At 40.5% G+C, this 13734-nt stretch overlaps 1 protein-coding gene across 2 annotated transcripts in view; it reads right to left on the minus strand.

Moving 5' to 3' along the window:
* LOC575146 (KN motif and ankyrin repeat domain-containing protein 1) overlaps nt 1–13734 on the minus strand; it is a 43758-nt gene that overhangs the window by 15900 nt on the left and 14124 nt on the right. For both annotated transcript variants that reach the window (XM_030996495.1, XM_030996496.1), the window contains exons 2-3: nt 6371–6559; nt 847–4257 (exon numbers count right to left, since the gene is read on the minus strand). In XM_030996495.1, the coding sequence (XP_030852355.1) occupies nt 847–4257; nt 6371–6455 (3496 nt within the window). In that variant the 5' untranslated portion in view covers nt 6456–6559. The remainder of the gene's footprint in view (nt 1–846; nt 4258–6370; nt 6560–13734) is intronic.

A 13734-nucleotide genomic window follows, 5' to 3' on the forward strand; every position in this document is an offset into this window, starting at 1 on the left:
ACTCCAGTGATTAATACTCAGAAGGTATATAGCTGCTAGCGGCACTGGCTAGTAGCTGCCTCCTGCGTGGTCTAAATTTGCCACTTCCTCTATTGCCCTTTTGACAGGCTGTACATAGGGATTGACGAAACAAAGGCAGCATTAAGCTGCATTCTTAACGATAGTGGCTTCTATTTTAAGAAGGCATTGTAAATAAAAGAAAATACTTGCCAAGTTTTTAATTATGTTCTTTACTCATAATCTTATGATGGGACCCACCTTTCTTTTGTGCTTTAAAACTATAAAAAAATCAAGAAATTAAGCAAGCTTATTTTATAAATAACTGTTTCTTTTGTCTATTCTGTTGAAATAAATTTTTAGGACAATTCCAACAATGTATGTCTTGCTTCCAAATAAAATAATACCGTAATAACAGTTTAATATATATAGCACCTTGCAAATTAGAATTGTAACCAACCAAAGCGCTAACATTGTTACAGAGACATACATTTAATTACACTAAATGATAACAACAGCTACATTTACATTACGCATCTATCCACCCCAGAGGATGGGTACGTGTGCAATATAAATTGCAGTTTTAGACAAGCTGCCTTAAGGCACTCAAAACATGCAAAGGTATATATTCCTACCAGGTACCCATTTACTACACCTAGCTAGAGAGTAACAAATAAATAGACAAATAAAGAGACATTGTAATTATAAAAGTATCAAGATGACTCTATATGTGCACTTTGATGTTGTGTGCAATAGCTCTTCACAACTTTTTATACAGTATGAAATGTTACTCCTACATTGTAAGTTTCTGTTGTTAATCACATGTATATCTCTAACATTTGCACTCACCTTGCATCGATGTAAGTTTAGAGAACATCGGTGTAAATGCCTCATGGAGCTGCTGAAAGTGATCTGGTCGGATCTCCTCTCCCATCATCTCCGCTAATGTTGTCGTTGGAGGAGCACTATCAACATCCTCAACACTCGATTCACCCGCCGGCACATCATCAATGTCTCCCAAGAGTTCTGCGGTCGTTTCCGATGAGGATTCCGTCAAGAACACAGAGTCGTTCTCATCGCTGTAGAGACTTGCGAATGTGGTTAGTCCAAACTTGGTGGGGCTGGAGCACAGAGGAGCCACAATAGCGGAATCTGACGAGACCTCGCCGACCTGGATGGAGCGCGAGTGCGTGTATCGGTTGACGTCGGAGCTACCGATTCCGACGGAGACAGTGTTTAGGTTGTCGCACTTGTCACAGATTCTATCCATGATTGTACACAGTCCAACACCGATGTTCAGCTGCTCCGCTACAGGCCCGTCACCAATGGCAGCATCACGAGTCGGTATCCTTATCCCCATACCAATTGTCCTTTGTTGCTTTTTGTCACAAACATTACACATTGCATCATTCACATCGCGGTCTCCTACTGCGGTTGTCACAGAACCGAGCAACGATTTTGGATCGCAAACCATGTCGGATCCGACACCGATTGTTCTTGATAGCACGTTGTGGTTCGTGCCTATTGTGCGTGTTCTCATGAGACAGTCGGATGTTCTTCCTCCTCCTATTCCAATTGTTCTTGTCTGGATGTTATCACACTTAATGCAGTAGCTATCGGCTACCGAACATAACCCGATGCCTATTGTTCGCGACCTTGACTCCAACATTTGGCTTGTATTAGTACCGATGGTGTGTGTATCTGCTTTCCGGCAGCAGATAATATCATTCAAGTCAATATCATCCCCAACACAGATATCTACGTATTCTGCTTGTTTGTCTGTATTGCATGAGCTTGTCACAAGCTTGGCGTTTTCAGTGTTTGTATCTTTCTCCTCAGCCTCAATCATCTCAGTACTGGTAGAAGAATCTTGGCATGAGCTCGTTTCGGGGAGTGCTTCCACGCCTTCCTCAGCAGTACTGGTCCCAGAGTCTACACCCACAACTGATTTAAAATACCGGACATTGTCAAAAGACAGTCCTGGACATGTCCCCCTCTCCACGGTCAAGACACTGACCGTATTGACCCCGCTTTCCTCACATTTGACGGATGTACCGGCTCCAAACTCCACCATCTCGATCACTTCAGTTTCAGTAGATTGCATATTGCTTGGTTGTATTCTTGCAGTCACTGATGCATCCCTCATTGATGTTGCGCTTCCATGCAAGTCAGTACCGATGCTTGCATCAGTACGCTTCGGTGAAACGGGTGGTTTGGTGTTAGTTCCCATAATCCTAGTTTGGATATTGTCTGTTATGGTGCCACGTTCGCAAACATTCTTGATGGTTTGCTGCTGTAAAGGAGCCGCGGCATAGGTTTGGATATTGAGAGTGGTGGGAGAAATGAGCCTTTCATTGCAGTCCTGCTGCAGTGCATTAGCTCTGGTCGGTGATTGAGGTGACGAGTTTGTGAAGCTATTCGTTGTTGGGTGTTCACTGGGTGAGTCAGGGTGAGAGCTAGGTGAATAGGAGACGTTATTAGCCCTGATTGCCGTTATCGGACCCTCCCTGATTACCTCCTTCCCCTCTGCTACCATATCAGCTGACGAACAACTTCCCCCGCCCCCTGAGCTATCCACGCTCCGTTTGTTATCCCAGGATGCCATGCTACGTACGGTGCGTAGATGGACGCTCGATAGCTTCACCGGCTGCATCTTGCTTTTCCTCTCGATGACCTTAGCAGTGTTTGGTTTCTCGGCTTCTGAAATTAAATCCACGTTAATCCCAATGGATTTTGTCTCGGGAGATTTCAATGCGGTGCTGATCATGTTAGCGTCCACACCCACTGATCTAGTTTCTGCTTTGGGCCTCGGGACAGGTGTCACGTAGGCTTTCTTTGGTGGAACAGGGGGTAGGTGGGGTTTCCCTTTCGGGATTGATGGCTTGGGGGAAGTAGGAGGACCTTGCGTTCTGTGCTGTGGTGATTTCAAAGGGGACATGGGTCTATATTGCGGGGAAGATGGGGTGGGGCTGGTAGGACCAGGACTACTGGTGCGTCTCATCACCCCAGGTGATGCCGGTCCAGGGCTACTTGGCCTTCCACTGTGGAACCCAAATCTGGGAGAGGGTGCCCGACCTGGGCTACCTGGACTGAAGGGGCGGGTAGGTTTAGGTGACCTGACACTCGTATGAACCATGTCAGTATTGGGAAGCTCATAATACGGAGTTGACACATCTCCATTTACTGTTATCACACCATCAACCTCAACGATACCATCACAGACACCAACATGCCTTAGGTGCCTGTCCTTGCTCTTTGATTTCAGCTGCAACACAAGTAACCTTTTTTCTTCCTTCAAGACAGAGATCTTGACCTGGAGGACTGGGATAGCCTTGACCTGCTCTTCCAGCTGTTTGAGACGTAACAGGGCTGTAGCCATCTGCTGTCTAACAGCTGACAATGCATTTGTGCTGACAGATGACGGTGTGGATCGTCCCGATGCTGTGGACAGTTCACCTATGCTGGAAGCACTACTCAAGGGCCTCTTCATGTAGTCTATATCTGTGTACGAACCTCCGTTTGGGATTGGGGAGAACGCACTTGAGCTTCCCATAGAGGAGAGAGAACTGGTTGAGTCACTCTGATGGGACATGGACACCAGGTTGGAGATAGAAAGAGGACCATTGATGTTGCTATTGTAGATGTCCATCTTGTTATTCAGTGCATACTGGAGGACTTGATAGCTTGGAAGACTACTCCTACGCTCCATCTCAGGAGGGTAACCCTGAGGGAGCGATACCACACTGTCCGTCTCAAGATCACTCAGGTTGTGGTCATAGGAGTCCGGTGGCAGACTCTGGGTATCCAGAAAGCTGGCTTCGACTGCTGGTACGTTCAGATCCTCTAGATTGGACTCTTTCCGCAGGAGCTTGGCAAACTGCTGGTAGATCTTCCAAAATGCTGCATTCTCTTTTTCAAGGATTTTATCTGGCTCTAACTTGTCCTTGGACTTCTTGTTCCTCTTGGGGGGCAGGGAGCTACTCCGTGGGGGAATGAGCGGTGGAGGGGGGCGAATGCTTTTCACTTTGTTGTGTGATCGGGATCGCTTCGTCTTCTTGATCTTCTTCAAATTGGCACCAGAAGAGATGTCATCGCAGAAGTTGAGAAAGTCCAGATCAATGTGGTAGCCGTACGGACAGCATTCACACCGCTGAACTCGAGACAGATCAACCTCCGAGGTAGAGTTCACCTCAGCACTGTTGCTATTGCTGGAGTTGGTGTTGGCATAGCCATAACGGACTGGTATACGAGAGCGATGACCTGCAGGCAAATAGAAATATGAAAACAAAAAATACAATTAGTTGAGCAGTACACTCACAGAAGCTTAACAAATAAGATACATGCAGTGAGTAATGAAATGACAATCTGTTTAATTCTACATTGAAACAAAAAAAGAACCTTTGACTTGGGCACACAAGGTCCACTATGGACTTGCTGAATAGAGTACCTGTAGATTAAATCACATCTGAAAATGTATACAAACAGCATGCATCCTATACAACTGCAGTGAAATTAATTTTCATGAACTGATTTAGAATAAAAACCAATAAATCCCTTTTAGTCAGCATGTTACACAAATAATCTCAAATGAGGCCTTTTTAACAAAATCTTCACAAAATATTAATAATATATAACAAGCTTTAAAAAAAAAAAAAAAAAAAAATCATGCAGTCTTGTTATTCCAATCACACTTTTCCAGTGGTCATTCAAACCAATGATTTACCAAATAATCACTCTTTTTTTTTTAAACTTTGAAACATGATTTTTATTATATGTATTTCATGTGAAATATATATGCATACTTGCAGTCTATTGAGACATGGTAAATTCATTTAAAATATCAATCTAGCAAACTCACCACAAATATAGTATTCCTTTATGACATGTATCAACAAACACTAAACCACGCTGACAAACTACATTAACACAAATCCAGTCAGCGTTCCTCAACGGCAAAGTAATGAACTGATCAATAGCACCCACGGGAGAGATCGCTTGCACAAACCTTAACGCCCCAAATTAACCAATCCTTACGAGAGCAGGAAAGCTCGCCAGACCCTTTCAGTCAGCGACCACAAGATAAAATGTCCACTCCATTCGAACCAAAGGAGTTCAAGAAAAACTCCCTAACGCTTAACTTCCTCAGTAGAAATCTCCAATTGCTTAATCGGCGATCAGCCAAAGTTTTTGCATAATATCTGTGATGCATTTACGAGTGAGGAGGACTCACTGATCCACATACAGATGGGGATGATCGCAGCCAAGCCAAGAGCGCTCTGGTAATGCCAGGAGCAAAAGAACTAATTTGGTTTGAATATGAATCTACGGCTACGTTTCCTGTGAACGCAATTTAGATAGCGCTACAATTTGTGTTTGAATGAATTAGATTAGCGAGTTCACGGCTAAGCTAATTTTATCCCGTCGGTGACCAAATGGATTTGATTATCTCATTTTTCTTGCTATCTCTATATTTGTGGGGTAGAAGTGTACAGGAGAGATCTATGCATGAGTAACATGGGTGGGCTTACGTCATATCGGACAAGCACAAAGGATCAATATAATTTGTCAAGCATGTGACCTAATTTTGGCATGAACATAATTGTGACAAGGTCCAGGGTAGGATGAATTAATGATGGGCGTAACTTCTGTTTTTGTTTTCGTAAAAGGTCAGCGGCCAACCCCCTCATTTATTAATGAATCATAATCTTAAGCCCTAGTCCATGATAGAGATTAAAGTCTGTTTGGTTGCTAATAGCAAGTATTCAGACATTACTAATGATATACAGATGAATGATATCCGAATCACATCATGTATTTTTTGCTAACCTGTAGAGTTTACATGCATCCCATTAAATCATTTTACTGGCTACCTTTCAGAAGGGTTAAAATTGTTGAACTTTTTCTTGCAGGTAATACGGTAAGTGCAAACAATGTTAAAGCAAACCTGTGCTAATGAGTTGCCTCAAAAATGCTTGATGCCTCTTTAAAATTGTCCTTAAACCCAGAAGTTGTAGAGTTCTAGTTTCCTCCCCCTTTCCAACACCTTGCCTTCGTCTCCCTCTCTGACTACTTGTATCGGCTCCCTCCCTCCTTTCCTGCTCTCTTAATTTCTCTCCCTCCCTCTCCTTCACCCCTCGTCCCATCACTCTTCTTCCCCTTCCCTCTCCTCTCCTCATCCCCCTACTTCCCCTAATCCTGCTCCCTCCTCCCCTCCCTTCACCTCTATTCACCTCAAACTCTCCCTACTTCCACCACTCTCCATTACCACTATATCAATTTCCTTCATAATTTCCCCACCCTCCCTCTCCTCTCCCTGGCCCCGCCCTCTCATCTATCAACCCCTCAATCGAAATACCAAAATCCTCATCCTTACCTGGACCCTGTGCATAGTAGTTCTCAATGGTGTACCCCTCCCTGTGTCCACCATCAGCCACTCCCCGCATCATTGCTTGCGCCATGGTAACCGTCTCCGGGTGGAGCTGGATATAGCTGGAGTGATACACGGTTTGTCTCTTTAGACACTGGTGACTTGCCAGCTAATGTCTGCTCTCTGCATACTCATCTATTGATCAAAGAGAAAAGAAAAGAAACTAGATGGAATTCGACTGCGCGCAGTCGAAAATGATGCCTCCGTCATAGAGCAATTTTACAAACCAAAACAGAAGACATTTTTCGAATTCAAGTTCAATTGTAATCCATTAACAGGTTCTCAGAATATCGTGATTACAAGCAATTTCTCATATACATATATGACCCTTTGATCTTTGACCTCATGACCCTAAAATCTACTCAGTTCATTGGCTCTGCAAGATGTCCTGAGTTAAATAGTAATCCATCTGTCAGTTCTAATGAGAATGTGTTCACAAGCTATTTTTGCATACATAATGAGCCCATGACCTTTGACCTTTGATCTTATGAACCAAAAATCTACTCAGTTCATTGGCTCTGCAAGTAACATACATGACCTAATTTTGGCAGGAATCCATCAATCGGTTCTTGAGAACGCGATCACGAGCTGTTTTTGCATACATAATGTGCGTTGTGGCCTTTGACCTTTGACCTCATGACCCCAAAATCTAATCAGTTCATCTGCTCTGCAAGTAACATACATGACCTAAGTTTAGCAGCAATCCATCAATCGGTTCTTGAGATAACGCAATCACGAGCTGTTTTTGCATACATAATGTGCGCTGTAGCCTTTGACCTTTGACCTCGTGACCCCAAAATCTAATCAATTCATCGGTTCTGCAAGTAACATACATGACCTAAGTTTGGCAGCAATCCATTACTCGGTTCTTGAGATAACGCGATCACGAGCTGTTTTTGCATACATAATGAGCCCTGTGACCTTTGACCTTTAACCTCATGACCCCAAAATCTAATCAGTTCTTTGACTCTGCAAGATACATACATGACCAAAGTTTGGCAGGAATCCATCAATCGGTTCTTCAGATAACGCGATCACGAGCTGTTTTTGCATACATAATGAGCCCTGTGACCTTTGACCTTTGACATCGTAACCCCAAAATCTAATCAGTTCATCGGCTCTGCAAGATACATACATGACCAAAGTTTGGCAGGAATCCATCAATCGGTTCTTCAGATAACGCGATCACGAGAACGGGACGTACGTACGTACGTACAGACGTACGTACAGACGTACGGACGGACAACCCGAAAACATAATGCCTCCGGCTACTTCGTAACGGAGGCATAAAAATGTTTGTTTAATAAATAGCATTATGTGGATTAACAACGATCCAAAAAGTGAAGTAGAACAAATATATGTGTAGTTTAATAGTTGAACTGGAATTTTAAAAAAACACCGTCTTGGCAAAGAATTCACTTTGAGGTAAAAAAAAAAAGAAGAAGATCTCATTCATTATCTCAGAGAAGTTTCAAAGACATTGTTGGCTTATCACTGTATGCAAAATTCAAATTGCGAGAACATGGAGAGAAAAAAATATCGCAAACTCCAAAAATGTAACAACGACGAAAATAAGAAACACAACAGAGTTATTAAAGGTACATGTTGCTTTACAGACGGACTTTCCAAAGGGGTAACATGGTGATGAATTAATCACCTACTCATCTGTTGAGAGGCAGAAGGACATTAACTTGTATGCTTTTAAACAGAGTCACATCAGCAGACGATCTGAATTTTTGTGTTGAACACAAAAACAACTTAAGATATTTTCGATCCACTTTTTACAAAGACCTCTTTAAAAGTCATTATTACCGTAATCAATATATCCGCAAAAAGCAAGACAATTTTTCTAACCGATGATTTTAGCACACTCCATGGATAATGACAAACCCCCGGATTGCTGTGAAGACCAAGATGAGAGCAGACAGACACAAGACTTTTAAAATGTCAAATCTTTTTCCTGAGGCACAGATGTTGTCTTACGGGAAGGCAGGGCACCTGTGTTTATCGACATTGGACCGACCATTAAAAGACTGATGGGAATTCCAGTCTCAAGACAGACGGAAATGCTTGCAGTAATGACATGAAGATATTTCTTAAAGGGGAAGTCCACCCTGAAATTAAGTTAGTTTTAATAGGAGTAGAAAAATGAGAGAAACAAGTCAGTGAAAGTTTGAGCAAATTCCGATTAAAAATAAGGAAGTTAGGATTTTTGAAGTTGTGATCAATCAAACACAAATTGGCAACTCTATGACGTATCATACGAGCTCAACTTCCATTTGCTCAGTACTAAAAAAATCTAAAATTTTCATTTTCCCTCAAGAAAAATTTCAACCATACATGCACCCTAAATATAATAATTGCAAATATGTTTCTATACTCCCCCTGCAAGGAACAAATATATATTCCGTCATCAATAACGAAGAAAACATGATTTTATGGAATATTATGCACAAAGCAAATGAAGGAGAGCTCGTATAATAAGTCACAGAGTTGCCAATTTGTATTTGATTGATCACAACTTCAATAATTCATAACTTTCTTATTTTCATTCAGAATTTGCTCAAACTTTCACTCACCTGATTTTCTTATTATTCTGCCTCTATCGAAACAAACTTATTTTGGGGGTGGACTTTCCCTTTAAAGACATGATGATGGTACCTGGTGCTGAACCAGGAATGTCTTTTTATGCAATTTCTAAAATATAGTGTGAGTTCCCAAAATGAGGGTTTGACTGAAATATTCCAAAGACGAAACTACACAAATAAAAGGAATCTACAATTAATTACCACCCTCCCCCCTCCATATGAACTTTCATTCTCTCATTGGTTTATCTCCCTTTCCTTTTCTCTCTCTCTCTTTCTCTCTCTCTCTCTCCTTTTCTTACTCACCTCATTCTCTCTCTAGCTCGTTCTCTCATTCCCTCATTTTCTCTTTTCCGCGATCCTTTGCTCGCCCATTTCCTCATTCCTCTTTCTTGCTCTCTTTCTCTTCCCTTCCCTCCCCTCTCTTTCACTCTCTTTGTATCAAGATAATGATTAATTACATAAAGGAATCGACTCCTTTCTTTTGCATTTTAAATGTCATTATTACTTAAGAAAGAAATTACTTCAAAGAAGGGATGAAGATAAACGCATAGAATATCAGTAAGCATACCCCTACTTCTAAGGTCATCACAACTGAAAGTGATAGCCCCTAACAATTTCAAGAAGTTATTAATTTTGTACATCTGCGACTTCCTGTCCATACTATATCCTATACCCTCAGATAAAACACTGCTGCATATCAATTAACAAAATCTATTCAGCCATCATACATTTGCTTCAAACATATCCAGGTCGACATGGGGGGGGGGGGATTTTTTCACCAAAGGAAACTGCAATTAAGCTTTGGGACCTTTTATGATATAAAATAAAAGAAATGGCTCACATTTTACAGGCCAAATATTGGCTGCTGGAGATTTTCTGAAGCTAATCTCCCTTTCTCAAATTCCAGGATCTTAAATCTCTAGACATAGCTGGAAATATGGAGAGATATTCATCAGTTTCTGTACGTGTAATTCATTTAATCATGGAATAAAAAGTTTTACTGAAAACTTTTTCTTCTACGCTTCCTTCTTGCTTTGATGTACCTTTCTTTCCCCTTCTCAATTACTATCCTCCTCTATTATTTTCCCTTCTTTTCTTCCTCTCACTCTTTACCCTCTCTCTCTCTCTCTCTCCTTCCCCTCTCTCCCTCTCTCTTTTCTTCTTTACCTCACTCCTTTCCCAGCTCTCTCTCTCTCTCTCTTTCATTCCCCTCTCACTCTTTCACATACATCACATTCTCCTCCTCTCATTCCGTATCATCCTCTTCTATTCCTTCTTTCCATCTGTAAATCCTCCTAACCTTTGACCTGCATTTGCATGTTATAAGACACTGTTAAAATATCTCTGATTTTTCACAAAGTCCATCCCTCCTAACATAATACCTCCTGATATAATCGCTCACTGTTCATAAGAGGAAATGTCATCGGACATTCGCCATTATTTCTTTGGTCACTTAACTGACCAAATAATCCTCGGTGATCGTAGATAAATACATCGCAGTAGCCGGTATTTCCTTTCAACATAATGCTCCGTGAAAGGACAGATAGAAGATAACATCCTCCATGGATTAATGATATTGACACCATCCCATCCACTTTCAACATCAACAAAATAACTACTTATCACAGGCACACATCATAAGTTATACCTACTTTACATTCACCCCAAACGTGATAGATCACAGGACTACTCATCAAAGAGTTCATTTCTTTTTCAAGTGCTTACCGTGATTTGGACTATAGCTAGGGGCTGAACAATTGATATATTAATTTGTATTGTTAATATAGATAATGTATTTTTCACATAGATACTGTTACAATATTAAAACAATATTACGGCACATTTCGCTTCCCAATAGTAAAACACTCACCTGAAATGATAAGTTCCAGAAATGATAAAATATCCAACAGCTTTCAAAAATGGAATGCTTCAAACATGTTAGCTTATAAAACATGGTGTTATAGTCTGAACATTTGATGACACTTAAACTCTCCCCAGACCAGTTTCATTCTTGAGGTGATGAGATCCACAGGTTCAACTGGACATCAATGTTTGTGGTAGAATATTTATAAAGAATCCACCTGACTCCTTTCCTCTCATTTCCTTCTGTTTTGTATGAGTCAGAGATGGTGAGAACTGGACTCTGACCTCAGATAAGGTCACTGATTATGGTCAAGCGCATGGTCAAACTCAAGGTAATAGAAACTCAGTAATAAAGATAACCCTGATTTATAGGATGTCATAATTGATTCAATATCTGCAAATATATATATTTCAGTATTTCTTTTAATGCAAATAAAACTAAACAAAATGTTTCAAGAATTGCAAGAACTTTAGGATAAGAATAGGAAAATGAACCAGGAATTCACTTCTTATATTAATCTTAATACAGGGCTTGACCACTATTAAACAGGCACCAGGGACACATATGGGCACTCAAAATTTGGATTCCAATTTTTTTCCACTAGGGCTCATTTATACAGACTCAATCTAATAAGTTCTAACCTGACCCTCTTCCAAAAAAGTTAGTGTTTCATTTGTGGAGCCCTGTTTTCATATTCCAAAGATGTATTAACTGGGTTTTACAGCATGCCATTGCCAGGTATAGCAACAATCCGCCAGATATAACAAACTTCTTTGATTTTATGGTATTCTTGAAATATAGTCATCAATATCGTGCAGCAAACAGTATGCTAAATTCCTATCGGCTCAAAATTTTATCAGTAATCTGATAATTGAAACTAATGGCAGGCAAAATTGAATTATACACGACAAAGACTTTTCCTCAACCCCCTAACGGAAGCGCACATGTGGGGGCTAAGTCCGGCAGTCTAGCCTGGACATAAACTTCAATTGTCTACTTTTGATTTTGTGCTATGCCGAGCATTTCAGTCGCCATTCCCTACTTTGTTACCATCTGTGGCCAGCTATAAGAGATATTAAGCAGTGATAAACTCATTTCCGAGGCTGGAACTGTTTTTCTACTTCTGTATTTGAGAGTTTTTGTGTTGATCAGCCCAGGTCTCCTTATCCTTGAAGTACTGACAGAGTTCAGTTTCGGTTCACCAAAAAAACAAAATAATCATGACTGATATGATATGAAGGTGACTGGTAGAAATATTAAGTGAAAACTTGTCAATGTCAACAGATATATCCTTAAGTTATACAAAGCAAATATACAATGCAGACTGAAATCTATAATAATTTTATGAATACTACAAGTAATAACGATGAACAAGTCAGATCTTGAAATATATGAATATGAACTTTAATCATAAGTAGATTCAAATTCAGGAGGTCTTTTTCATCCCTCCCTCCCTCCCTCCCTCCGCCCACTCTCTCTCGCTCACTCCTTTTGTCTCTGAATATCTGCCTTTTTTTGTCTCGATATCTATTGTTAATCTGGCTCTCTCATTCTCTCTCTATGTTCTGTCTGGTAACCTCCCTGCCTCCTCGTCTCTCTCTCTCTCTCTCTCTCTCTCTCTCTCTCTCTCTCTTCTCTCTCCCTTCCTCCCTCCGCCCACTCTTTCTATCTCACTCTGTGTGTCTCTGAATATCTGTATTTGTTTGTCTCGACACTTATTGTTAATCTGGCTCTCTCTCTCTCTCTCTCTCTTGAGACATATATGGACTTTATAAAATCTCTAAGCTTCCTCATTAGTTATATCCCAATTCATTAGAAAGTCATCAGAAAAAAGGCACAAAACATAAGCTTCAATGACTTAAAGCGGATCAAGGCAAATCACCATTTCATTCCAGGATTTAAGCTTATAAAGTTAAAGGTAATACAAAGTTTTGGGAAATTTTGAAAATTGGGTGGATAGTGAATCTTTACAATTTTGATATATTTGGATGCCCCTGTGGATGTATTATAAGCACTAACAAAATTAGCCCCTAAAACACTTCTGTTTTCGAGAAAAAATGAAAATAAAAATTTACCGGTGCTCCCGGTAAATTTTGATAAATTTCAAATAGCGCATATGGCCGTACAATGGTAGCTGCGACCATGAAAATCTCAGAATATGTAGTTGTGATATATAATTTCCAAACGGGAATAGCTAATCGGTCGATTTTAGTCAAGAAACATTGTTTCATAGCTAAATTAATATCTTGGCCTTGAGAGGGAGCTATACAACATAAAGAGTTTATTATTTATAATTTCATAACTTCAGACTCGATTTCAACCGTGACAACGATCAATGAATATTGTAGGAACGCATATATGCTTCCAATATTTTAATTTGAACCGAATTCACGACCCCATACCAAAACTTTGTAATACCTTTAATACTTCCAGACATCATCTGGCACGGATAACTGTCCTAACTGTCTGAGGGCAATATAAATGAAACCTTTACATGGTCAAATACCAATTAATACAAAAGGCCCACCAACCCACACGGATAGGTGTGAGCAAAAAGAGCTTCCGGATTCCATTGGATTCCTTTGGATTCCTTCAGATAGACACTCCCCAATCCATTCATTCTAATATTGATTGAAAGAAACCATCAAACCACATAGTCAATACCTACAGTCTAACACTTGCCTTGCAAACTAACCTCAGTGTCTGATACACATCCCATTTAATGTGTAAACACAACCGATTTAATTTGGGGGAAAATGAGGAATGTTTACTTGGCAATTATGCGTTGGGCATGAACACCTCAATTTCAACATGGACCTACATGTACTAGATTTTAACCACCTTTTCCGATGGTTTCT

The sequence above is a fragment of the Strongylocentrotus purpuratus genome, unplaced genomic scaffold (genome assembly GCF_000002235.5).
Source record: "Strongylocentrotus purpuratus isolate Spur 01 unplaced genomic scaffold, Spur_5.0 spur5_scaffold_3, whole genome shotgun sequence".
In the NCBI taxonomy this organism is placed as follows: domain Eukaryota; kingdom Metazoa; phylum Echinodermata; class Echinoidea; order Camarodonta; family Strongylocentrotidae; genus Strongylocentrotus; species Strongylocentrotus purpuratus.